This window comes from Symphodus melops (assembly GCF_947650265.1).
Source record: "Symphodus melops genome assembly, chromosome: 19".
Classification (NCBI taxonomy): Eukaryota; Metazoa; Chordata; class Actinopteri; order Labriformes; family Labridae; genus Symphodus; species Symphodus melops.
The window spans coordinates 12,824,425-12,851,551 of record NC_136709.1 but is presented as its reverse complement, the minus strand read 5'-3'; the positions used below and the strand labels follow the sequence as shown (position 1 = coordinate 12,851,551).

The 27,127-nt window shown below is 42.0% G+C and overlaps 2 protein-coding genes across 3 annotated transcripts; both read right to left on the bottom strand.

The window, feature by feature from the left end:
* Nucleotides 1–6,503: 6,503 nt before the first annotated feature.
* LOC306840176 (uncharacterized protein) lies at nucleotides 6,504–23,260 on the bottom strand (the record flags this gene model as incomplete). The annotated part of the gene is given in 8 exon segments (XM_079369272.1): nucleotides 6,504–8,847; nucleotides 11,513–11,618; nucleotides 11,886–12,008; nucleotides 13,237–13,250; nucleotides 15,474–15,568; nucleotides 15,570–15,616; nucleotides 20,126–20,217; nucleotides 23,245–23,260. Coding segments are annotated over 7 exon segments (492 nt in total). The 3' UTR covers nucleotides 6,504–8,847; nucleotide 11,513.
* On the bottom strand, nucleotides 22,743–26,513 carry colec11 (collectin sub-family member 11). Of its 2 annotated transcripts, none has more exons than XM_079369590.1 (7): nucleotides 26,422–26,513; nucleotides 25,738–25,881; nucleotides 25,558–25,629; nucleotides 24,732–24,803; nucleotides 24,589–24,642; nucleotides 24,398–24,493; nucleotides 22,743–24,265 (listed from the first exon to the last, which is right to left on the bottom strand). In XM_079369590.1, the coding sequence occupies exons 2-7, from the start codon at nucleotides 25,850–25,852 to the stop codon at nucleotides 23,856–23,858; spliced, it is 819 nt and encodes a 272-aa protein (XP_079225716.1). In that variant the 5' UTR covers nucleotides 25,853–25,881; nucleotides 26,422–26,513; the 3' UTR covers nucleotides 22,743–23,855. The 2 variants fall into 2 exon arrangements, with proteins under 2 accessions (XP_079225716.1, XP_079225717.1); XM_079369591.1 differs by having other exon boundaries at nucleotides 22,743–24,247.
* Between the last annotated feature and the right edge of the window lie 614 nt (nucleotides 26,514–27,127).

The following is a 27,127-nucleotide window of genomic DNA, read 5'->3' as shown; positions in this document are numbered from 1 at the left end:
GTAATATATTTCACAAGAAAAAGTCCATCCATTCACTGCCTCAGAATGACTTCATTACTCACTTCCTCAGTCTCTGTTGTCGCTGTCAGTGTCATCTTAACGTGCAGCAGCTCTGTTAGCTTCTTTGACAGCCAGGTCGATCGCCTTTAACTTGAAAACTGCATCATATGTATTTCTCCGTGTGTTTTCCATGATGAGGGTGCGTGCATGAAGCGCAAAATGACTGATATTAAGATCCGACGTGACGAAGTCAAATGTTTTTGCGGCAGAAGCTCATTGTCCCCCATAAAAAATCCATGCATTAGCCGCACCGGAGTAGAAGCCGCAGTGCTCGAAGTGTGAGAAAAAAGTAGCGGCTTATAGTCCGGAATTTACGGTAGTTAGAGGGTGGACAAAGACTGCAATTTTCAGAAAACTGAACATCCTGGATTTACATATGTGCACACAAAACACCTTAACAGCATGTGATATTACTGATCAAATTTATGTCTCGCCTGTGATTTATGATCCTTAGATCACTGAGATATCAAGCACAGCGCTCCTTAAGAGGTCCACACATGCTGCCAAAAAATGATCGCTGTTATAAAAGTTTATCATGGCAATGAAATGGAACAAATAAATCAAAATGGCACAGGTCGCCCTCGTCCAAAACGGTGCCAATCAGTGTCAGTAGGAGGTAAAAACACATGCAGAACATGCATGCAGCATGACTTATCTTTATTTTAAAAAAAAGCAATCCAGAAAGGTATATTCTTACGGAAAGAGACACAGGTAGTTTCACTTCATTTTAAACGGAGGTTCAAAAAAAGCATGGCATGTGTCCTCATAATTCACCGGTATCAACACCACACATCTGTCCCATGAGCAGCTGACTTAACAGCAAACTCAGCTCATGCTTAAGTAATTCACTAAATCCACTTTAATGATACATTACATAAATACAGAACCGGCTACATTCTGAGATGCATGTTGTTTTGTGTGACACCATTTTCTACATGTTCTACATCCTTTACAGAATTATTTCACAGCTCTCTTGAATTCATCACTTTTCAGTGAAGAGAGACAAAAACTTTAAAGCATCTGGTAAAAACACGGATAGTAAGAGTTTATCTAAAATGACCAAGAGTTCATTCTGGAACAAAACTTGCCAAGGGCACAAAATGTCAGATAAAAAAATATGTGTTGCCAATTACAAAACTCGTAACGAAGTACGACGAGTCTTTGTGTTCATGCAGTCCTTAACTAGTCTTTCCTGGGGGGTGGGGGTGGGGGGGAATAATAATGTCAGTAATTCCAATAGAAACCAGAATAAAATGGGATGCACCATATTGGTTTGTCAATCAAAAACCTGAAAAAAAGAAAAGAAATGCAAATGAGTGTGTATTATGAAGTAAATTAAAGCGTTCCTATTTAAACAACTGTGAACCCTTAAAAGAAAGAACCCATCTGTGTTATTTGGCATACAGTCTGCTAGTCTACTCTCTTACAAGAAAAAGGTGTGAGCACCCATGCGGTTAGCTGCACAACACACACGTTTGCTGCACTGTGTAGGAGTAGAGTCCTTTCCCCAGGCAATGGCCCATCAGGCCAGACAAGGAGGCCGGGTGTTAAAGTGTGAGCCGGGTACACGGAGTAACAACAGGGCCATCTGCCCTGGGAATGCACACATCCATCTTTCTAAGGACAGCCAGTCTGGGAGCAGATAAAGGAGAACAAGAGGGGGAGAGAAAGAGAGAGAGAGAGAGAGGGGACATGAGGGGGTGCAGACAAGGAAGCAGGAAAAAGGAAAGTGGGGAAGAAAAAAAAATGGTGCATGTACACGTGTGGCGAGAGGACAAGGTAAAAGAAAGAAGAGTGAAGGGGGTAGTTGGTAATCTACTGCTGGAGCCATCTGCAGATAGTGAAGGCTGAGCAAATTACACAAAACATAATGAGCTCTTTCTTCGTCTTTCATACAGCTGTGATTTTCCAGGCGCTAAAAGAAAGAGCGCGTGGACATAATCGCCTACAATTCATATTAGCTGCGGTTTGTCATGGAAATAACGGCACGTTACCGAGGGATAAACATTTCCCATTGATCACAGCTTAAAGACACAGTCGGACCCGAGTGAGAACATTCTTATTAATCGAAAAAAAAAAAAAAACCACACTCGTGTTCAAAACAAATACCAGCGCACGGTATTTTATCAAGCATGACATCAGGAAGGTCAGTCAAGAGGACAGCAGTAAGCCTCGGCTCCCATCGTCATCTCGCTCCATAACCATCTGGATGCGACTCCAAACACTGGAGTCAGCAATCTGTGCGCGGTGATATCATCGCACATTCTCCAATTTGTTTTTATTTTTAGACCATTTCCTCATCACTGTATAATCAGTATATATGGTTGCACTGATATAGCACTCTCTCTCCACCCCCCCCCCCCCCCCTCCCCCATCCCCCCTCCTCTCTCTGTCTGTCTGTCTCCACATTACCTTATCACACTGAGAGCTTTTAGCTGAGCTTCCAGCCATTAGATTCAGACAGTGGGTAGCGAGAAAGAGAGAGAAAAAGAGAGAGAGAGAGAGAGAGAGAGAGTGGCCTCCTGGTGGCTCAGGATGATGTCAGCGGGTGAGAAAGGTCTTTTTATAACACCACCTGTCCATCTCATGTGCAAGAAGGCTCAATATGGGTCTCAAGGCATGCCGAGTCTCTCTATAAAATGACCTTCAGCAATTTTCATTTCACTTGCACAACATCTGAAAGTTCACAGACATTTTGTTTGATTCTGCCTGTGGAGTGTCCTTTAAAACTTCCAAAGCAGACACTCTCCGACTTGTGTGCATGCCGCTGAACCTGTGATAGCTCAACCGCAGGAAGTAAGAACTACAAATAGTAGCATATCACGTTTATTTATGAAACTATAGAAACTAAGAGAGATGAGGAAAAATTAAATTGGGTAAGCAGCTAGCACGTTGCACATTTTACTGGGACTATATTACAAAGGTCCTCTGAGGCGGTTGCTCCAGATATTTCAACCACTTTTAACTGCTCCCCGTCGTCTGGGGTTTTCCCCTCCTTCCTTAAATGTGCAACAGTTAACCCCTCTCTTTAACCTTTTAAAAAAGTGATCTTCTACCCACCTCCAAGCTGCCATTCTTATTGAAGATCTTATAAATAAACAGTTTCCACGCCGCTGATTTCATTTTAGAACAACAAAAACTGTTGGCATCAGCGGTGTGGTCTTTCCAAATTTCAGTACTTTTATTCAAAACTGTTTTGTATCTTTGCTACTTTTTTTAGTTTAAATAAGGCTCTGGTGAAAGTCTTATAAGAGTATGATCAAGACTGAGAGAACTCAAAAGGATTATCCATTTCTCCCTAAGGCGGCAGCATGATCAAGGTGGAGTGAGAACTTCAGCGGTCACGTAGACACCAGTCATTCCCAACCGACGACAACGACGGCGGGTCATCTTCCACGACAGGCTGCCCACGTCTCCTGTGGGACTACTTTGCCTACAGAGCTGACACTGGTGGTGAACCTATTGATTTATCAAACCTGTATGCTGAAGCTTCAACCGAAACCGTGTAGCAGCAGCAAGCCAACCATTCAAACCTCACCAAGCTTCTCAGTGACACCCAGAACTCTCCATGAGTTCCCAAAACACCGCAGGTTTGCACAGAAGCTAGCTGGCTAGCGCGCAAGTAGGACAGTGCTTACCTGCAAAATGATGTGATGTGTGTAAGTGTAATGTTAGCATGACAGTAATGTGTGTCTTTATAGCAATGGTGTGCTATGACAGAATGACACTATCGTCAAAAGAGTAGAGGATTTTTTTTAAATGGGTTTTAATGAGTTGACTCACTTTTCACTTTTGAACAAGGAACACTCGATTTGACAAAGCCATTACTTCATCTAAAGAGCATCTAAAGAACAATTTTTACTTTGTTCATTCACCTGGGTAAAGGTCAAAAAGGCAGATTCTACTATGAATATATTCTCCATCAACTATTAATTCAAGCGCTGCACTCCACTATATATAATCAATCATTTATAATCACTGCAATTGTACCCAAGCAAGAGAGCAGAATTAGTATACAGCCATTATTCCCAGACTACCCGATGGAACTGTGGTTGAAACACGTCGGCTCTCTCCGAGCAGAATAACTGATTTAACGTCACATCGGGAACAATTGTTCAGCCGCTTACTGAAGCGTTTCAGCTGGTCAGAGTGCCAGCCGCGTGACACGCGTGACGCGTTATTGACAGATGGCCAGGCTCCCGTCCTCCACAGGAGACTTCTTAACCAAACAACTACTGGATACGCCGAGGTGATCTTCACATCGATATCAATCAATTATTCACATATTTGTGCTGGCTCGCGAAAAGCAGCTTAACTTGTGCTTCACGAGTGCCAGACCGACATGCATTTTGTAGGAGGGCCGCCCGGCTATTACCCTGCGTTTGATCCTGCAGCTGTGGTGAACTCTGTTTCAGAGTGACACAGAGCTGCAATTAAGTGGGTCAGTGATTCTTATTGTCTGCATTAAAGCCATTAGCTTTTATGGAAGAATACATCATGTGAACCCGTTTTAGTTTTGAAGCAACACGCAGAGAAGCTTGTTTTATTCATTTTCAAATTTCTTTGGACTCAAACGCGAGGTCAAGCCTTAAACTTTTTCCTGCATATTAAGTGCACTTGAACTGAATACATAACGAGGGAGGAATGTTTTTGTGTGGGCGCCTCAGTTACAGTACACGCTGGAAAGTAAGAGAAGCTGTAGCTCTACAGTAGAAGCAGCTGTGTCTGGTGGCTTTGGCAGTACTTGAGGGAGATCTAGTTTACTATTCCTTGTTTAGTCAGCCTCTCTGGACTCCTTCCTTGAAGTGCTTCATTTGAAGTAAAGCAAATCTACCCTGTTCAATACAAGGATCTTTGGTTCGCTTTAGTACATACCATCACATGCTCCCTTTCTTCGTCTCCCTCCCTCGTGGTTTTTAGCAGAAATACTAAAAACTGTGCCCCGAGGTCGACGGCAACAGCCCTCCTTCTCCCCATCACTGTGCCCTTGTGTTTTCCACAGCCACCACTATGAGGGGCCATGATTCATTCTTTTGATCCACTCCAATATCATTAAGTTATTAGTTGATTTCAGTGGATTTAATCAGCATAGTAATTCCCCTCTATGGGAAGATAAGTCTCTCTCAAGAGCAGTTACGCCGTCCACTACGCCTGCTGATTAGACACAAGCCCCCCCTACAAAAAAAAAATAATTCATCAGAAAACTGCAAAAAATAATTTATCAAAAGTGCTTCTCACAAAACCCGCTCAGGACCTTTGCTTCTTAATAATTAAACTCCGCAATTAGGCATCTTACCATGCACTCAGTGTGGGGCTCCATGCAATATTCATAACCGTACATAATTATGCAATATATTCACTCAAATAAGAGGCCCATATATTCACGGTGGGGCTGTCAAGAGGCAAGACATTTTTATTTGGCTTATAACACCGTTTCATCTTATACATGAGCAGCTAGACGCTGGAGACAGAAGAGAACGAGGACGTCTGGTCCTCGACAGTCCAACACTGTATTCTATGGCTTTTGAATTCAAGAGGGAAGAGAGCAGAGAAAAAGGCAGGAAGGGTGAGAGAGAGAGAGAGAGAGAGAGAGAGAGAGAGAGAGAGAGAGAGAGAGAGAGAGAGAGAGAGAGAGAGAGAGAGTTCTGAAGGTTGATGCTCTCATCATGGGAAACACTAATTCTAGAGTCTCTCTGCTGGCCACACAGAAATACACACCTTCGTGGAATCATACATTGACCACAATCATCACAAGATGTAGAAAGAAAAAAACAGGCATTCAGTTAAAAGAGAGTGCAGACGGGGCGCTGTCTCTGGATGTATTGTATGATAAATTATACATAATGCTCGCTCCAGCATGGTACAGAACTAAAGAAGAAAAATAGTCCCGAAGCCCCTTGATGGTGCCTGAAGCAAATAAGCAACAGCAGCGGTCTGCAGTGGACACACTGTGGACAAGGTTGGCTTTCATCTTGAGACGCGGTTCAAAGCTACGGGGCTGCACAGAGAACAAACTGGCAATCAAAGCTAATGTGTAACTGGCCAGTGGTGCACTTCACAGAGCCTGTCGTCTCGAGTGCAGCAGAGATCACACACAGATGCTTCTCCCTCACATCACAATAGCTGATTTTCAACACATGAGTCTTTTGGAACTTATTATTTTACACCATGTAAATGTGTGTGTGTGTGTGTGTGTGTGTGTGTGTGTGGGGGGGGGGGGGGGGGGGGGGGGGGTAGGATCGCTGCTGGGATCTGCTGCCTTTTTGAAGGCCTCACATGACGGGTTTAAGATGAGCGAGAAGAAAAGCTCTCTCTCTCTCTCCTTTCCTATAATGTAACAAAAGCCTCTCATTCTCCTTAAGAGGAGCCATGCTCAAGGCTCCACTCAATGTCTGTGTGAATAACAAATACATATACGGCATCATCAGATGAACTGCAGCGGCCTCAACATCTATGGAACATGCGATGCCAGTCATGTCGTTAATATCTTGTAGCTCTTTGTGAGGAGGCGCGTTTTAATATCCACACCCAGCATTTGTCGAGCTAACAAGTCCTTATAATGTGCAGCAATAACAAGGAAGCAGCTGTATCCCCCTGTGCATTAAAAACCCCTGTGCTCTGTATGGATCTTATCACACTCTGGATTATGTTTTATGTATTTGAGATTACAAGTTGAATCAATGAGACATTTAATGATTCCATATGTAGAGTTTGTACCTTTTCAGTGACTGTCGTGTGGAACAAAGACCGTAAAAAAAAAAAAGACAGGAGAAAAAAGACAATTATATATTTCTATTTCTATATAGAAGAATCACTTATTACTCTTTGTGAGTTGTTGTTCTGCCTCTGTCACATGCTGCACTGATAACAATGACCTTTTAGGATATGACACAGTTTTACCGTCGGCGTAATGCAGATGTGATTAACATAAATAAGACTTAAAGTCAAATAGGCGTAAAGGTCGTCACTCAGGACTGGCGTCGGGTCCGCCAGGTGATTTACAACAACTTAATTTGACGGTGCGGAGTAATTTATCTGTGACAAGAGACACGTCGCGCGACTCTCTGCATGTCGCGGCTCACATACAGGCGACAATATGCCGTGACTGCACACATCTCACATCTACCCAATCAGTCAAGATGCTTTACAACTTCTGTCAGAGGCCCTAACAGTTCTCGTAAATTACAAGGCCATTGTACATGATGCCAATAACTTTTGAAGGAGAGCCTCAGCCGAATAGAACCGGGTGGAGTAGTACCTCTTTGTTTTATACATGGGAGTCAAGATGGTGAAGCACCCCTGGTGAAGTATTAGAAGGAGACACTGCAAGTACTTTGATAGTTGATTTGCTCCTAGGAAAGAGGCCTCGATCTCTCTCTCCGCCCCCTCCCCTCCCCATCCTTTCAAGGATAAAAAACGAACCAGGTATTGGCATTCTGATGCAAAGCAGGTGGCAGATTCTGTTAGAGATCACTTGCATTTCGCTTCACATCTCACTTCCCCTTCCAAGGCGGCAGATGCACTGACAGCCAGGGAATATGAGGCATGAATGATTCACAAACAGCAACAAGAGCGTGATGCGATCGGGACCGGGAAAAAAATGAAGACGTGATTCTTGAGTGTGCAAGCAATAATGTGCTGCGATATATCCAAAATGCCCCCTGCAGGTTTCATGTATATTCTGCGGGGAAATCAGGCCAAGAACCGGAGTGGTGCATCTCCACCTATGGTGCAATCGATACAAGGATAATTGACAGAGAATACATGTATATGCCTGAAAAAAACATTTGCAGCCTGTAAGATAACTCAGATGTGCTCATACATTGCATGTGCATGTATGTGCATTCGTGTACGGTCATGATGGTATAGGGGCCACATGTGCAAGGGAAGGAGCCTGCTGTGAGCGCAGGATGCAGTGATTTTCCTGGTGTAATACTGACAGGGCGAGGCAAGCGATTGAAGGGCCGACGGTGATAACCACGTAGCGGAGATTCACATCCTGTTCCATTTAGTCACCTTAGGAATTTTCCCACGGAACGACGGAAGATGCTGGGAAGGCACTGGACGGGCCTCACGAGCCGAAGCCTGTGTTTTGTAGGCAATTAGAATGAAATTGCCTGAACTAGCTGAAAGGCACATTCTGCCAACGAAGGAGAATGTCAACTTCACATCATTGCTTTGGTTTGTCTTTAACACTATGTTATCTTCTCCCCCACCCATAATCAAATGTATACAGCTTTGATTTTCTATTTCTTCAGTTTTTTTTTTTTTCTCTAGATCCATCCAGTCAGGCCATGCAGCGCTACTTAGACGATTTCCATAGTAACAAGGGACATTTTTGTCCCATTCTGTCTGAGACGTTCCAAGCTGCAAGCGAGCGGTGAATAATCCCCGGCCGCGGCACGGCACACCTTGATGTGCAGGTGCCTTTAATACCAGAATAAGTCATTTGAGATTGGGGAGGCAGAGAAACCCACTCAACCAGATGGTCTCCATAAAGCACGGCGTAAAGCTCTCCCAGATGTTGAGAGGTGGTTGCGGATCTGGTGACATGCGATGTGAGGGAGGAACTGGTAATGCAGAGTGTATTAGTGGTCTCTTTATGGGTGCATTAGGTGCTGTGGAGGGGAACACGGGGGGGGGGGGGGGGGGATGCTGCTGCTGCTGCTGCTGCTGCCAGTGAGCTACTACCGGGCTTTATGCTTTGATGAACCTACCCTTGAAAAAGCGGGACATCCGTGACCGTAGTGTGCGAAGAACAGGGCACGGCTCCCTCTCCTTAGGCTCCTGGAAAACATAAATCAGTTTCTCATATCATCATCTAGTCATACTCGATGCATATGCAGCTCTAATCGGTAAATCTGTCAGCTTCCTCCCCTTTTAGTGATATATCAGATTCGTAATACTCTCCCACATATACAGTAAATCTCTGACAAAGCCTATCTTCTTTTAAATTCAAAGACAAGGCTGCGTGAAGCAGAGAACTTCACTTGAAAACAGGCAGAGAGAGCGGAGAGGCAGTTCAGTTTAGGACGTCTCTGTACTGAAAGCTTTGGTGCCTTCCCAACTGTCATCTCTCTTCGCAGCACTAAACAGTCGCCCAGACAAGAAGTCAGAATACATCTCCCCAGTTCATTGTCTCCGCTGAAGACGAGCAGAACATCTCCGCCTGATTAATGGCTGTGCACTGTCTAATGCGCAGTAATTGAACGGTGTAACGCAGAAGGTCCTTAAAAGCCCAGAAGAGTCATCTTCCTCTGCCTTTGCTCCGTGGACATTCGAGGCAGTCACATTGTCTCGAGTTGATTATAGTTGACCTTGCATGCGAAGAATAAGGCCTCTGGAAAACGACTAACCTAAGCTTCGGGGAATAGGAGCAGGGGGAAAACAAGTGAAAGACAAATGAAATGGACTGGCATTGGAAAAAAGAAAAAGGAATGGATCAATGCAGCCGTCAATAAGAGTTCGATTTTTTATCACAAAATTCTTAAGAAGAGGAACACGATTGATCAAACATCCCTGGATGTATTGGCATTTCTAACAATATTAATTAAGAAAAAATGCTTAGCTGACCGGTTGATAAATCAGCCAATATTGTTAAATCAAAACAAATGATAGTTGTAAACACAAAACCACAGCGGTGAGCGCAAATCCACCGTTGTCCGCATTTCCTCAAAGTGTATGACATCTACAACATAGACGGAGGACCCCCCCCCAACCCCCACCCCCACCCCCCCTCCTCCTCATGAAATCAATCAGCTCCTTAACAGAGTGCACTCTAAAGGAAACACCAACCTTCAGAGAGCCCAACAAAAGTCAGTCAAGTGATTATAAGAAATGCTTTGATAAATGTGCATCAGGCTCCAGCCCGCCATCCTCTCGCTCTCTTCCAGTGAGATAGCCTGCCTTCACTCCCAGCGGACATCTCCACTTGGCAGAGATGCTGAATCTCGTTATTCTTTATTTGGCCTGGACCACACAGGTCAATATCGCATGCAGGCAAACCACCTCACCGGTGTACTGTTTCTAAATGTATTCACTATTTAAATTCAATACAATAAATCATTTAAAGCTCGGGCTGAAAATGTAATCATGTAATTGAATTTGGTCATCAATATCTACCATATACACGCACATGCACAGAGTACACCGGGCATTTCACGAGCCACATATGAGCACAGGAGTGGGAGGAAATCAGTCCCAACTCAGCTCAAAGTATGAGTCATAGCAGCGCGGTTATCCCTCATTATTATTCACAGCGTTCTAAATGATGAGGGTGCTGCAGACAATGAGGCAGCAACGGTCTGTTTGGCTTCGAAGGGGAAAAGAGCGGAGCATTTGTCAACGATTGGAAGATTATAAGTTTGTAAAGCGTGTCACCTGCAGCCTCATTATCACTGGTCTGGGTGACAACTTTGAGAGTCGAGTTCGTTAAAAAAACAAAACTCATTTGCTGAAAAAGCAACACGACGGTGAGGTGGAGGATGTTCTCCAAAACAAAAGTTGAACTTTCTATCAGCAGGATAACTTCACCCTTTTTTTAAAAAAATGTGGCGCTGATACACATAAGACAGCGTCAGTGTAAACTGGATCTCACATTGGAGCCGGGCTCTGGGAACCTACCTCCTCTTTGTGTCACTCATCGTCAGCAGACGAATCAGAAACCACCTAGCAGGACGTTTATGACGAAAAAAAGAGCTGACTCTGTCCCAGGGATTATTACTATTATTATTATTTCCCATCATCTAATTGTGTGTCCCTTCAATCCATAGCCTATCTGAATCAGCAACATTCATGTATGACTAAAAGCAATAAGTAATGAATTAAGCTATTGATGAGGTCTTTAGCTGGGGTCATAACTGGCCCCCAGAAGTCAATAATTACCCCGATAAGAATATCTTTATTGCAGAAGTGCAAACGGCAGCAAAATCATCCCCACACCAAAACATTCCCCCCGTGGTGTAATAGCCACTGCTTGAAATTATAGTTTTCATTAAAACAAAATGTTCAAGGTTATTGATTGCTTAAATAAGACTCAATATCTCCTCATTTCAAAGCCGCGTGAAATTGCTCGGAATAGTAATATCAGCCAACGATTGTGTGCATTCATCACAGTTACACTGCTCCACATGGCCGTCCCTCGGGAATTATCAGGGCAAAATAAGTGTATTTAAATGAGTGTAATTTCTGGGGAGCGCAGATCCATGCAAAAACATCTGTAGACACATCCCAGTCATACTTCATCACTCGGAATATATACGCAATAACCAGTCTATATTGCGGCGCAGACATTGGATACGACCACATGCTGTTATGGAGCTCTGTTCTAATCACAAATACAAACTTGGATGTGTGTGTGGTTTTTTTTTTTTTTTAAAGCTGGATGCTGTGATATATCCAGCATCTGTGGCCTCAGCTAAGCTTTGTAAACTCACAGCACATAGAGTTGTACCTCAGGCGCAGGTGTTTTTAAATCCCGTGTCTTCAGTAGCAGCTCTGTGTCCCGTGCCTCTCACCGCCTTCCCTTGCCTCCAAGAAACGCTGTGCTGGTTAATACACTGCAAACAATTCAGAGAGAGAGAGAACGGAGGCAGAAAAACAGGTTACACACACACACACACAGAGGATGTAAGTATATTTGCTTGAAGCAGGTCTATTCGACGCTCTTGCAATTATGGAGAATGGTGATTACGATAATTGCAGCTTAGACCATTTTTTATGTGACCTTATCCCTTTGCAAATGAAACAATTGGACTTCATAATGAAGTAAAAATGGACTTAACGTGCAGCAGTAACTACGTGGAACTCTTAATAAGGGTATTTACATTGTTCCTAGAACCTGCAGACAATGACCTCTGCAGACACAAGCCGTCTGAATCATGGAGGGAGGCCTTGCAGGGACCGGCAGAACTATCCTCCTCCTCCTCCTCGACTGTCTTGGCCTCAACCTGCAGGCGGGGAGAAAACAAGATCCCCCCTGGCTTAGACTGTACTGTACTGCCGTATTGATTTTGCGAAATATTTATATATTTATGTAACTCGTTCTGCTGAGCAGTCATGAGCCGTATTCTGCCAGAAAAAAAAAAAAAAAAAAATATTAGGAGGAGTGGGAGTTTATTCTCAATTCTTTTTGAAGCTGAAAAACACACAGAGAGCTTAGTGGGAGGAAGACGGGCAGAGGATGTCGTAGCGGCAAGACACCTTTTTCCATCTAACCCATACATTTTACATCAAAAGTTAACTTTTTTTTTGTGGTGTTCATCAACTTTTACACTCAACTTTTGCTCTTCGCTGACAAAAAAGAGCAGCGAGAGGCGTGTATTAAAGGAAAGGAATCAGCCAGGAAAGGATCTGTTTGTCAAAGGCAAAGTTGAATACAGCGTTTTTAGACTTCGAAGACACTACACTTCTCTATAGGCTTGTGTTTTTCCAGATCAATCGTCAGGTCCACCTTCAACTGGCTGTCTTCTGGCACTCCATCCGCTCTCTCCATCTCACGTCTATTCCGTGTTGGTCGCATTGAACACGCCGTCCTCTGCGAAAAGTGATTAATCACAATTACCTCATCGGCTGGCAGTCACAGCCGTGTTCTTCCGCACACTCATTCCCTCTCCGTCTGTGTGCCCTTCCATCCCTCACTGCACTCCTGTCCACTTCCTCTGCCTCCCCCTGTCCAACTTCACCAGAGATCAATGTTGCTGTCAAGCCATTTATTTATTTAGAGTGGTCCCACAGACGGAAAGGGCCACAGAAAGCCACAGCTGCCCTGACACAAATATGGCCAGCCAGCGTGAACTTCCAGTCCGGGGTTGAGCTCCTGACAGTGACAGGTTGCTCTTGATGCATGATGGGGGAATTGCTTTATACAGCAATGTTACATTGTTGTTGTTGTTGTGCCCTGTAAACAAACTAATTCTGATGTCCCCCTTTTTTTTTTCTTTCTTTTCTTGGCTGCTGGATCTGATACATGCTCCATAGTGAATAATTCAACACACTGTTGCGCTTGAATCTGAGAGAGACTTCATTTAAATATCAGATAACAAAGCATGGTAGAGTTATCAGTGAAAGAATAAACGTGTATGTATAGAACATGGGTGAGGCTGATGGGTTCAGGCAAGGCAAATATACAGCCACAGCACATCTAGACGACGGGAAGTTTGTTCAGTCTAGCAATACTTTTGGCGCCCAGTCTAGACGAAGGTGAGGGAAAAAAAATTTTAAGAAAAATTTTAATATTTGTGAGCATCGTTTTTTTTGCTTTAAGTGTTAGGTTTTTGGGTCGAAACAATATTTGAAATGATAAAGCGCCGTCTTGTTGGAGAAATAAAATCCCCTGCAGTGATTTTATTTGGTTAAAGAGAGCTTTAGAAGAAGCACCAGGGTGCTGTTTTGTTAAAGTTCTTGATTTTTCCAGATTTTAGTGCGATATGACTCGGCTAAGTGGAACTATCTTCTGAAGCAAGCTTTCTTGTTACGTGATCTAAAAGCCTTTACTGTAGACTGACAGCTGCCTGTTCCTTCACTGCTGAGCCCATTTGACAAGTGATGCTAAAAGCGGCAGCTGCAGATTATAGATAGCTTTAAATGAATGAATTTCTCCATTTCACAGACACTCTTTCGCTCAGATTTCGTATATTTCTCACCTGTTGTTACACTTGGTTTCAACCTTAGCAAGCAAGGTTACATTTTGTTTTCTTCCTAAAAAAACTAGTTTCCTTTTAAAGACAGAGAATCAAACTATTCTTGTGTCCACATAGCACTTCTTTCATTTCTGTAATTGTTTTCTATGAGGAGCGAGCATTCGCAGCAGAAGGCGACCGTCTAGAGCAGGGGTGTCCAAAGTGTGGCCCGGGGGCCATTTGTGGCCCTTGAGTGGATTTTTTGTGGCCCTTGACTTCAATCGAAGAATTACAAGATTTTGGCCCGAGGCCTCATCAGATGGCATATTTCTTTCTTTTTTTTCTTTTTCATGTTAGCGAGTATAAAAGCCTGACTATTCTTTCCAAAAAATTAGAACACAACAGTTTCCCACTGCAATTAGTTATTGTGTATTTACATACTTTTTTGAAGAGATCAAAATACAAAAAGTTCCATCCAATATTTAAAAAAAAAAAAAAAAAAAAAAAACCCTGTGGCCCATGAGCAATTCTAACGCGACAATTTTGGCCCGCAAGAAAAAAAGTTTGGACACCACTGGTCTAGAGAAAAGCAAAGTGCCCAGCGTGTTTTTCCTTTTCTTTCTTTGTATTTTTTGTGCGGCCACGCTGAGTGCTCGAGATGACAATCTTTCAACTGTTTAGAAAGGGGTCGCTGACGTCACCGGCACTCTTTTTCTAAACGTGTGACACTCCTGTGTGTTATCTAAATTAAAAAAAACAATGTAAAAAGTCAAGGAGCAGTGTCAGCCATACAGCGACAGTTGTCAACAGACGGTTGTCATGGAGACAAGACCGCCGTGCAGTGCTTTTCTTCTCCACAAACAGCAACGCTTTTCTGCCTGGAAAAAACACCAGAAAGAAATCAAACGCAGAATCAAAACAGAAAAAAACTAAATCATCGCAATCGACAGCTCAGTATTAAAACTTTGCTGTAGCTGTGGAACCATATCATGAAATGTTTTATGCGGTATTAGATGAGTAAAGTGAAGTATTACTGAACACAGATGGCCAAAATAAACTAATGAAACGACAACTACCGAAAGAACCGTCTACATTACTGGGCATCAGAGATTAACAGAGCGTCACTTTAAAGCAGCGCAACTGCCTCAGTGTTCAAACCCATCAATCCAAAGCACTATTTTGTCACTTTTATGTTCCTTTATGGGCATCATGTGCGATTAATAACTTATTACCATTTTTTTTTTTTATCCACACGAGGAGCAAATTAGAGCATTTTGTTTTCCCCCCACGTTGTTAACAAGGCTTTCTGGATTAATATTCAACAAAATGGCCTGATTGAATTCATCTATGATTTAAGCCCCCTTGATTTGTGTTTGAAGTCTTGTTCTGTTTAATATTCACACTGTTTTGTTTTTTTTTTCCCCACAGAGAGAGAGAGGGGGGGGGCGGGTGGGGGTTGTGTTCTGGTTGGACCTAAAAGAACAGGTTGAGAATCCAAAGAAAGCTCCTTCACCTGCCAAATGTTAGTTGTGTTTTTTGGGAAAAAAACAAAACAAAACAAAAAAACGATAATTGAGATCGACTTTGAACACCTAAAGGAATGCATCCATTTATAAGCGTGCCTGAAGGTAGTCCTCCCCAAACGTACGGATACAGCAACATTTGTCATCAAAAGCCAACAGGTTTCTTCATGTTGGCAGAGTGAAAAAGGAGGTGTTGAGAGGTAGGGGTGCACTATGGGGGGGGGGGGGGGGGCAGGAGAGATAGTTATTTCTATAGAATTGCTCTGCTTACCCCCTGCTGAGAAGAGAACCGGGTTCCTGGACACCTGCCTCTGTTGTTTGGTTCTCTCTGGCTTGGCTGTGTCTTTTTTTTCCTCTCCACGCAGCCCCCCTGGCTGTGTGCTCAAGGTCCTCTCTAAAGCCTGTGTGAGCAAACTACATGAAGAGACAAAAGAGAGTCGAAAACAGAGGCACAGATTAAGGCACATTGCCTCAGATTTCTCTGTGATTCATCATCGACTTTTTTTGCTGTTGTTTTGTGAAGAGGAAGACGAAAAAGACAAAACACAGCAGGGCAAAAACTTGTTCTCCTCTATTTTCTTTTTTTATCTCTTTTTCTTTTACATTTTCCTTTGACCTCAATTTTCCATGAGCTGATATGCTTTGTAGCTCCCCTGCGACTCCTACTGTATTGAATTCATCTGGTTCCAATACATCCTGTGCACAACCTATCAATCACCAGGGAGCGTGGCAAACTAATCATTTATTGATGAAAAGGGGCAGCCATGAATTTCTAACTGCATTTGTCTTATTTATCAAGCCAGATCAAACAATGAAAATCCAAACAAGCTAAAAGGGAACGGGAGGGAGTCACAGGGAATAAGTTATTCTTCAGCAGTAGACGGCAGAAGGTTATTGATGAAGAGGGGAGGAAGGAAAGAGGGTTGGGACTTAGTTGCAGAGAGGAGGAGAGAGAGAGAGAGAGAGAGAGAGAGAGAGAGAGAGAGAGAGCGCAGTGGGGAGAGTTCAGAGTGATGTTCAGACAGCAGGGTACACATCTGAATTAATGCTTCCACAAAAGGCAATTTTCTCCTCACAGGCTCCTCATCCCCTCTGTAGGTAGCGAGGTGAGGTATGTCTCCCTCACAGAGAATGAGAGACACAGACACAGGGAGCGCGAGAGAGCAGACTTAATGTTTCTTTTCAGTTACAGCGCTCTTTACTGCAGCTGCCTGCCTGGATCCTTGGGCAGGCTTGGGGGATAGCGGAGTGATCTCAGGCTTCCACCAGAATACACTTCTGGCAGTGGTGTTTGCAAGCTCACTAACATGGACTCTGGGGAGAAGCCGCATTGTTTCTTCACTTGTTTGCTTTCTTTAATGCAGAGGCAAAGTCTGTTGATATTCTTTTGAATTTCTACAGCCGTTGGTGGGCCGAGGGAGAGAAATAAAACAACAAAAGGAGAGTGAAGTTTGCCTTGTATATTCAGCGAAAAAAAAAAAAGGAAGGAAGAGTTGAAACAGAGTTCACACTCCAGCGCTGTAGTGTCCACAGAACCGTGCGAGATCAAAGGAAAAAGGAGCACTGGCACTGTCGCGGCGCTAAAGCTGTTAATTCAGTTTGCCTAACCTCATTCGTGTGCGACTGATGCAAAACAACTTCACGGTAAAGTTCAGAATCAAAAATACATCTGGGCAATCAAAAATTGAACAGCTTGTTTGGCATATTTACGGCCTGCTGGCGGGATGTAAATAGATCTTATTTAAATCAACACCGCTAAATCAAGGCCGTCTCACTCGGGGAGGTGAAATCAGAGGACGAGGGGCGCCGCCGAGCCGGGAGAGTACAGTACAAGGAGCAGCAGAAGTGGAAACATGTCGGTGGAAAAGCTGAGGTCATCCCAGCTCTCGTTCTGCATTACATATCTACAGTTCCATGTCCTGTGGGAGCAGCCAACTGTGTGTATCTGGAGGCCTCAGAGAGAGAGAGAGAGAGAGAGAGAGAGAGAGAGTGTTACAGTTAGCATGAAGGGGGCTCAGGGGGACCGTGCAGCAAGTAATCTGTGGCCCTCTCAAGTGGCAGAGAACAGGAGTCAACAAGAGGACAGCAAGATATGATAGCAAGGGGAAAACTGGGGTCCCAACCAATTGGACCGACCAGCCTCGGGACGCTATGCGGGATGTGGTATCAGTAGAAGCCACTCCTAGGGCCGGGTCCTCAGTGAGCAGACATGCTGGCAGCAGTGTGTGGTGGCTGTGGAGGAGGGGGGGGGGGGGGGGGGGGGGGGGAGTTTTCCACGGGGCATTGCTACTTCCTCTCAGCAGTGACATCATGCAGAAAACAGTAGGGGAGAGCGGAGCAGCAGCAAGTCATCAATGATGTCAGGGAGTGCAGATTTTTAAAGGTTTAGTCAGCCTTTCTGGACTGGTTTTTTTTTTTCCCCTCTCTCACAGGACGTTTTATGTTGAATACATTTGGAGCACAACTGCACTGCTCATCATTATTGCTGCAATATGAAAGTACTTTGCTGTGATGCGCATCATTATTCCCATTCTCTCCGTCTCTCTCTCTCTCTCTCTTTTAATTCCTCTCCATCCTATTAATCTCCTCTTCATGCTATAGCTACCTCAAGACTTCCGACCTCATCACGTCTGCGAACACCTCACTCAGCATACACGCTTAGCTTCCGATGGGAACGCGGTGTCTGTGCACTCTACGGAGCCGTCAGTTAAGACTTCAGCTGCTCCGCACCAGATGTCCCATTCCGTTGCGACACGGCTCAGACACCCTTTCCAATACAGCCGGGGTTGCAAGATCAAGGTTACATTTTACACAGCCCGGGTGGGCATCTTTAAAGGGTCATTTTACAGGCGTTTCAAAGCAGACTGCTGTTGTTTTGTGAGGTCAAACTGGAATTAATGATGGACATGACCCTATAAATGTATGTATAATCAGTAAGCTAAACAGCCGACAGATCGAGACAGAGTGGGCAGTTTTTGTCACATGCATCTTCTACCTCTGAAAGGTCCTTATTAACTGGTCAAATCATGTTTACAAATTCATGAGGGACCAGGCATAGAGGCGGGGGGGGGGGGGGGGGTGTTGTGGCAGCATCATGTCCATTGAATGAGTATTACTACCATGGGCAAGTGGATGCAAAACACAGCCATAGCTCTGTCTCTGTCTCCACCTTATGGTAATATGTGAAATGACAAAGTGGACGTTGATTCAAAACTAAAATTCATTGAGCAAAATGTGCCAGCTTCACGCCTCTTACATATGGTTTCAGTCTTGGAAAGATGTTAAAGACATTTTCTTTTTCTTTCTGACTTACAATGAGGCCACTGTGAGGTTGTCAAAATGTTTGAGACGTTTCTTTTTGATGCCACACATTTGTAAAACACTACGCTCTCCATTATTTTCATGACCGATCTAAAAACATATCAACTTAAAAAAGAATAATAAAAAAAAATACAGCTCTTCCAATCATATTTCTCACCTAATGCTGCTGCCAGAGAAAGTAAAAAAGAGCAGTCCAAAAACTGCACAAATTCAACAGGTTCATTTTTTCAGTTCCAAAAAGTTGCCAATTTATTTGTGCAATTTTTACAGTGTGAAGACATTTGCTTGCATTTTTTTGTTGATTAAACCGAGAAACGTCTCAGAGCATCTCGGGCTTCTATTTTTGTTGAGGAGGAAGCAAACATATCCATATCGTTTGATTTACTAAAATCCTGATATTGTGACATTCTGCATTTTAAATGATTTCATAATATAACTTGTAAATATTCTACACATTTCCAACGTAAGTAATATCTATATACCGGCAGTATCAAGCGCAGATATAGCAAGAGGTAAGGAATTTTTCTCCATCTGAAAACATCATTGACATCTGCCACAGTACTGTCATCTTTCATGCTTAGAAGACTCACATGTCAGGACACATCTCTCACTGGAGGTCCGCCATCGCTACCTCAACCTGCTGAGTGGGCATGTTCTCATCTTCACTGTGTAATATGGTGTTCAGCTCGGGACCCACAGCAGCGTAACCCTCATATGGATTCAACGCACTCCACTGTCTACTTAATCACAATACAAATTGTCCCAGTTCTGGTTTGAATAAGAGATTTCTTCTTCTTTTTTTTTGGTGAAGTCCTCCTGGTGCATATGATCTGTCTATGAGGCTCACTGCACTTGATCAAGTGGGCCGGCCCGTCTCTGTGGGGATTACCCATCAAAGTAAAAAGCAAAGGTAACTCAATGCCTACTGCAGACAGTGATGGATGATAGTGCGCTTTCATAAGGAATTGCACCCCCACAATAAGTCTTGCACATGGGAAATGTTAATTGAAATGCTGCGTGTGCAAAGATATGCTGTTCCACTGTGATACTGCCAAGGTGTTGCAGCAATGAACAAGGACGCTCCCATGTTACCAAAAAAAAAAAAAAAAAAAGTCAGCAACCAGATGGTAAAATGCTCCCAACTCTAAAGTAACAGTATTGGCCACAGTCTTTGCTTATCGTCTCTTTTAGCAGGCAGTTTGTCTTGCACAAATAAAATTGAGTCTTTATTTGAAATACCTTTTTCAGTGATTAAAAGTTAGATTTCATACCATAAGAACTTGTTGTTTTTCCTGGTCCTGCCCCTGCCGGGATATGCGTCGCATATGGGAGGGCTTTAAACTTCTCACAATATAATGTGGCTGCTTGTTCTGTAGGTCAGTCCGATCTCTCACAGTACGTCAATGTAAAGTACAAAGCCTGGAAACACAAAGACATTTTTTTTGGTTGTGATTCACTACATTTTTTTCAGAAAAACTTAAAATCTGTACTCCTCAGTTTTAGCTTCTGTGATTCAAGGAAAGAACAACAACTAAATGTTGCACATGACTTATTAAAAACTACAAGGGCTCACATTGTACAGAAAGCAAGGATTACCTGTCACACAGCACAAGTGTGAAGACGCACTTTCTCTTCCAGCATGGATAAAACGTTTTCACAGCCTCTGTAAGTATACTTTGGGATCCTTATTCCAGCTGAAGGAGGCAAAGCATTGTAGGTTATAAAACAACAAAGAATGACCAAAAACATGAACACACACACCTTTAGTGGGAAAGCAACTAAGAAATAAGACATTACTTCTTTAACCCCACAAAAGCACAAAGACCATCTCCACCAACTGTAAGGGATCACTTTATATTTACACTTTTCTTATCATTTACACTCGATTTCTTCTCATCACTTTGTCTCCAGAGAGCAGAAACTACAAGATCGCTGTGAAGCTGATCATATCATAACATTTAAAAACTAAGGGTCATTAGATGTATAAATCTAATAAAATAAATAAAAAAATATGCTTTTAGGCCGGCTCCAGCTCTTAAACTATGTGACTAAAGGACATTCAGGGTGTTTTATTACTTATCAGTCAAACTTAAAGGCAATTGTGTTTCAGTGTAACGTGTCCTCTCACTGTAGTATTATCAACATGCAGTAATATGATAGCTAATATAATTAAGACTCATCAAAACATTGTCCTTACAGTTCGATATATTTTCATAACGATTTCGGAGTTTTAAAAAAAATAACTTCAAAAAAAAGCAAGTTAGCTCAGGTTTGAAAAGAAGTGTTTTCGACATCATTCAGAGTTTGATGAAAACAAAAATTGTCCTTCAAACTGTAACAGCAGACTGTAAGGCCAAAGTTTATTTATTTATGTTGATTATTTATGTAACACAGACTTCTCAAACCAAGCACATGGATTAATGACATGTTGACTTTAATACTAAACAGGTTAATGCCCACCCAACAACAGAGGAAAACACAGCAACTCTGACGATAATAAAGCCTTACTGTTGCTAGGAATAAATGTGCCCTTACAGAGCCAATATAATGGAGTCAATAAAGTCCACAAGCATACATAAAAACAGAACATTACAGTCTTTAGTATAAACGCACCTTACTGCCTGTTTTGAACTGCTCATTCACGCTGTCACGATTCATCCACTGTGGCCCTCTCTGATTGTGTTTGCTAAAGCTGCTAGCTCCACTTAGTTAGGTTACTAAACGAAGCTAGCAGCTTTAGTAGTAGGCTGATTCATCAAAGTATGAGGAAAACGTGTTGATGATGTTCAAGTTGTAGTTTTCTGTGGGAGTGGAACCATTTGTCTGCACCCTGCTGACAGCAACCCTGTATCAGAGACTGGACTGCCTTTCAATGAAGACGTCTCAAATATACGCAGTCTGTGATGGTGAAAACTTGGGTAGCTTACGTTTTTATATGCATTATATTGTAATTATAAATGTCCTGGATATAAAAAGTGGTACAAGGATGGTGTAGGCGTGGGTTGTGTATTTCATTTCCATTACCATACCAGCCACATCTACGGTGGCCTGTAGGGGTCAAACGCCCAACAACTGATGAAACGACAAACATTCAGAAAAAACGCTCATATGCAGAAACGCTGCACATTCAAAACAATGCAAAGATACACACTCGCTGCAAAAAGGCAAAACAACTGCATAAGCATTAAACACATTGCAGGTACAGAAAATTAGACTTAAGGCAGGGTAGGTCATTTTCAAATTTTTCTTTTTAAGATTTTGGTTGAAATTGTCTTTAGATCCTTACAGTTATTAATTCATGAGCTCTGGAAAAGAAAGAAATAAAAAATCCTTCATCTGTAGTTGTAAACACGTAAAAACTTAGACCAATGGCGGCACTTGACCACGTTTTATGAACCAATCAAGCCTCTCTTTCCCATGAATGAACGAACCCACATTCAGAGCATGAGCTAAAATGCCCTTCTGGGACAATAGACTGGCACAGGAATGAGTCCTAAAACCCAGAAGTGAGTTAGGATTTGTTTGGGAGTTTGCATTTGCTTTTGAATATATGCAGAGCATTTTTCTAAATGTCTGTCGTTTTGTCAGTTTCTGAGCGTTTGGCCCTACTGGCAACTGTATCTCCCATTTACAGGCGTTGTTTTTCCCAGCCACAGATTATCTGCCTGTCCACTGTTAGACAGAGATGTCCAAATTGTTTACCTCAAAGGTAACCAGAGATTGCACCAACAATGGCACCTAATTGGTTTATGCCAGACAACTCCTGGTCAATTAAATGCATAATTCATCTCAGCATTAATTATTCATTTCTTAAGGGACCAGGGCTGTGTGCTTTATTGGGGGAACTGGATCATGCATATTCAAATTGTTCCTCTTTAAGGGACTGAATAGGATATTATCTCAGCTGGGATGCCCATCCTAAAAGAACAATAACAGCCAGAATGTAAGACAACTTCTATTAATCACACAACTAAACCATAGAGGATGTATGGAGATTAAAATAACATATTAACCTTATGTCTTGATGTCTTGTTTTTGTCTTTCAGCATACATCACATTGTTTATTATTTGAAACGCTCGTGTATTTTTAAATAAACATTATCTTTAAATAACAAACACAGAAAGCAACTGCTGGAGTAAATTAAACTCAGTAGAATTACTTGAGAACATCATAACTCTGCAACAGCGCGTTACAACATAGTTGAGAGAATAACATTACTCATTGACAGTGTTTATATTCTATGTGTACCTTTTAAAAAGATTAACAACCAACAGAGGTCCAAGAATAAAACCATGAGCAGAACCAGACTTGTTATTGGACAGCCATCTGCCAGACAGTATGTGTCATGTTAAACAGTCCATATTATATCATGGATTTTATTTTGAATAATTGCATTATGTGTAGACACCTTTTAAACAGAGGTATGGGCTTTTTCCACAGAATATATTTTAAAGTAGGAAAAGCCCAAGTGTACAGTATACACAAAGAATTTCATAATGCTTTTATTTTACAGTCAAGATACTGACTCTCTGTTACACTGTTACAGCTGACCTGGGATACTTGCATGAAGAGGCCAAGCTATTTTATTATTAACACTTTTGCTGTTCCTTATGACAACTTAGTCAATAAAAGGCCTGAGGAGCAACAGACAGACCCTTTCTTTAAATTCCCGGTGTTACAGTGCGGTTTAGTTTTAATCCACTGGGTGGGGCTGTCCCACTGCTGTCCATGTTCATCCTTGCTGCACTACACAAGTGTCCGCTCATAGGCACAAGATATAGGCAGATACTGTCTCTCTTTTTCCTATCAATTACTTCTGAATTTATTTTACAATAACTGACACATAACCTTATTTAATACTCTGAATATAGTTCCCAACATCTGTGATTAGCAGCAACCAGAACCAAAAGTTGTCTTTGATTTTATCCTTTAACTACAGCTCTCTATATTGGTTTATTATTCTTGTTAAATGACTGCTTCAAATAGTGCTCAGTAAATAGATTGCAGCATAGCAAACCCCAACACATTAGCTGGCATGCTGTGTCAATGAAATGAATGGCAGACTGGGACATAAAGAGTCTACTTACTCTAAGACAAGAAAATGTGTCATATACGAACAAACACTGTGGATGTTAAATAAATAGATTGGAAAAAGGTGGATAGATAAATGAATAGATAGATTGACAGATAGACAGATAACTTGTTGTCTGTCCAAACAAGGGTCAAACCAATGAGCCTGTCATGTTGTCATTCTATTTACACATACAAGACTGAGCATATGGAACTCATTTGTTAAAGTTCTTATTTTTTTGCAATTTACATTGAATGTACTCAGAAACTGTCCTTGTCAAATTCACAAACAAAGTACATGGTCGGGCTGCACGCCACATCCGTCCACTCCCCAGAAGCCACCATCTCAACACAGTCCTCATCATCATAGGCATTGTTGGGCTCTCCTTTTCTCCATTTGCTGAAAGTGGTCATTGGAGAGAGATCGGTGTAGATGAACACGCCCTCACGTTGCCGGTCATGGATCCCAATGTAGACTCTGTTTAGACCTGCTTCGCTGATGTACCCGGCGATAGCTGCATTGGCCTCATCATCTTTGGGCATGGCCATATACCCTCCCCTCGTCCGACAGTAGATTTCAGCGTCTGCGTAGCGTTTCTCCTCCTTCACCAACAGATACACCTTACTGTCTGTCTCTTTTATGCCAGCAACAGCTGCAGGGGAGGGCAGTGCTGAAAAATGAGCACTTTGTATTTCTATAAGCTTCACTTTGACATTCCCACCATTTGCAACTCTTTGATTATAGCAAGTGACATCAAAAGTACAGATATTGAATGTTGCTTAGACGAATGCTTAGATCTTACCATTTTTTAAGAATTTCAGTTCAGAAGAGAGCTGGCTCACAATAATGTCCATTTCCCCGATCATCTTCCTCAGTGGTGTGCACTCACATGGAACACCTCATAAGGTAAAAATGTGGAGGATTCACAAACATTTCTGTCTAATCCTGCAATAATTAGTTCTACATTCTGAATCGCATGATGGGACATCTCACCTGGATCTCCATTAGGGCCCTTTGGACCTGGATCCCCCATGTCACCCTTCACCCCTGTGATTTCATATGTAATTACTTGTAAACGTCACAAGAATCAAACTGTGATATACTGCACATTTCTTCATTTTCAATTTTCAAATTACCTTTCATTCCACCTGGGCCCACTTTTCCATAACGTCCCATTATGCCTTTCTGACCTTTAAAACCGGGTTGACCTGAAAAATAGTATATTATAGTATAATCCAAGTATAAAGTTGGATTGGATTGGATAAACTGCTCTAGGGCTCTCAACCAGAAGACCAAGGATTCTATCCCCAGCTCCTGCAGCATCATGTCTAATGTATTCTTGGACAAGACATCTAACCCAGAATTGCTCCCGCTAATTTGTCAGCAGTGTATGAATGTGTAAGAATGGGATTGGTTACTTCTGATAGTTATTTACATAGCAGCCCCTACCATCAGGGTCTGAATTAGTAGGTGTGATATGCAGTGTAAAAGCGCTTTGAGTTAGAAAACTAGAAAAGTGCTATACAAGCTCAAGTCCATTTACTATTTATCTCTTTTTTTGTGTCTGAACAAATTCAAATGTGAACAAAATAATACCCTAGATTCCCAAATCCCCATTAATATTCACCTTGGAAGATTAAATACAATTTTAAGTCTATGTAAGCTTATTCAGAAGTGTGTCAACAGCCTTTACTCCTCATTAGGATCTTCAGTAAACACTCGTTCACAGCAGTGGATTCCTCATATCATCTCTCCGCCAACCTCTCACCCCGATGTAAACACTAAGCCATCTCTGGATGGCCCGCTGATGATGTAACAGCACCTTATCAGCTCAAGAAATGTGATCTTTAGCCCAGTTCTTTTTGTTTCAGGTTAGTGATAGTGCAAAATGAGAGAATGCATACAACTCAGAGGGATGAATGTTTTTTCAAAGCATAGGGAAACAAAAGCAAAAACTTGTACCTGTCTCTCCAGCAGGTCCTACTCTTCCCGGTCGACCTGGTGCTCCTTTATGTCCCTTTTCTCCTGGTTCTCCTTTTTGTTTTTTCAGAAGACAGTAGAGGAAGAAAACAAGAAATGATAAAGAGAGGGTCTCATTTTGCTTTCCTTTCTATGGTGCATTTAAGAAAGTTTGCAGAATGCCTTTAAGTCCAGGGACCAGGATCTGAACAGTGCAGGACTCCTCAGCAAATTGCTGTCCATATGATGTCAGCACTGACATTAGTATCATGGGCAGTAACAGCTTCTTTCCTACCATCCTTCACATGAGCTGATGAGTATACTTTACTGAAGAAACAAAGAAGACAAGAATATACAGACCATTAAAAACAGTTATTTTACAAAACAAACAATAGAGGTGGCCGCAGAAGTTAAAGTTTGTTTCAGCTGCGGAGATACAAGTCAATTCTGTTTTATATTTGATTGTATACATTAGACATTACATTCTGTTTTTGCAATCTAACCTATTCCCCTATACACTAAGTGAACATACTATTTTGATAGAAACCAACGAAAGCAACAATATCCAAAAAGAACATTGCAACAAAAAAAACAACACACACACACACACACAACTTATTATGCTGAAAATATTTGGTAGATCATTACCACCACCACACATAGAAGCGATAAATTCGAGTTCAAGAAGAATTGTTTTCTTAGAACCCATACAGAACTTAGAGGAATTATTGCTTCATTCAAAGGAAGCAACATCCGTCACATTAGTGATCACGTCACACATTTCGGTTATAAACTGAGCAACACTGATTAATACTTTTTTTTTTTTTAAACTCATGAGAAAAGTATTCCACAATCTGGATAGCCTACCGTTAGAGTTGTTTCAGGGATGAAGTAGAGCAGTATTTTCCAGCTCTCATGGACTTGTAGGCGATTTGAACGCTGGTGGTCCTACAGAAACATTTCATGTTCCTCCACTGGCTCCACAGAATGTGTGATAGGAAGTTTATAAACAGTTCACTGATAAAGTCTAAAGCAGCTCGGGCCCCACAGATAATTGGCTGGGAAAATTGTGAAGTGATTGATGGAGGAGGTGCCGGATAAATGCACTGACTCAACTTCAAACCCAGTCCAAGAACTAGAAAAGTAATTCAATGTCGACCTTGTAATGAAAAAAAAATCAATCAATCGTTAAACATTTTGATAATTGAACAGATTGATTTGAAGTATTTGTTTAAGACACACAGCCCTAATATATGAGAAATATTGTATTGATTGAACTTTAATGTTCAAAATTTGCTCATAAAATTCAATGGAGACGATAAATAAAGCTTCACCTGGGGCAATGGTTTAATGACAAACAACTTCATTATCTTATAGTATTCTGAAAAACATACAAAAAATAAATGATGCAGGTTTCACCTAAATATTTAATTGAAAGGACTTAACTGAAAAGCTTGATTAAATGTTGCATAAGCCTCAAAAAAGCCTTCAAAAATCTTACCAAGACTTGAACCAGCATTTTTACAACGTGTTGTTAAATGCTGTTGTGTGTGTTCCTAGAAACAACAGAGTC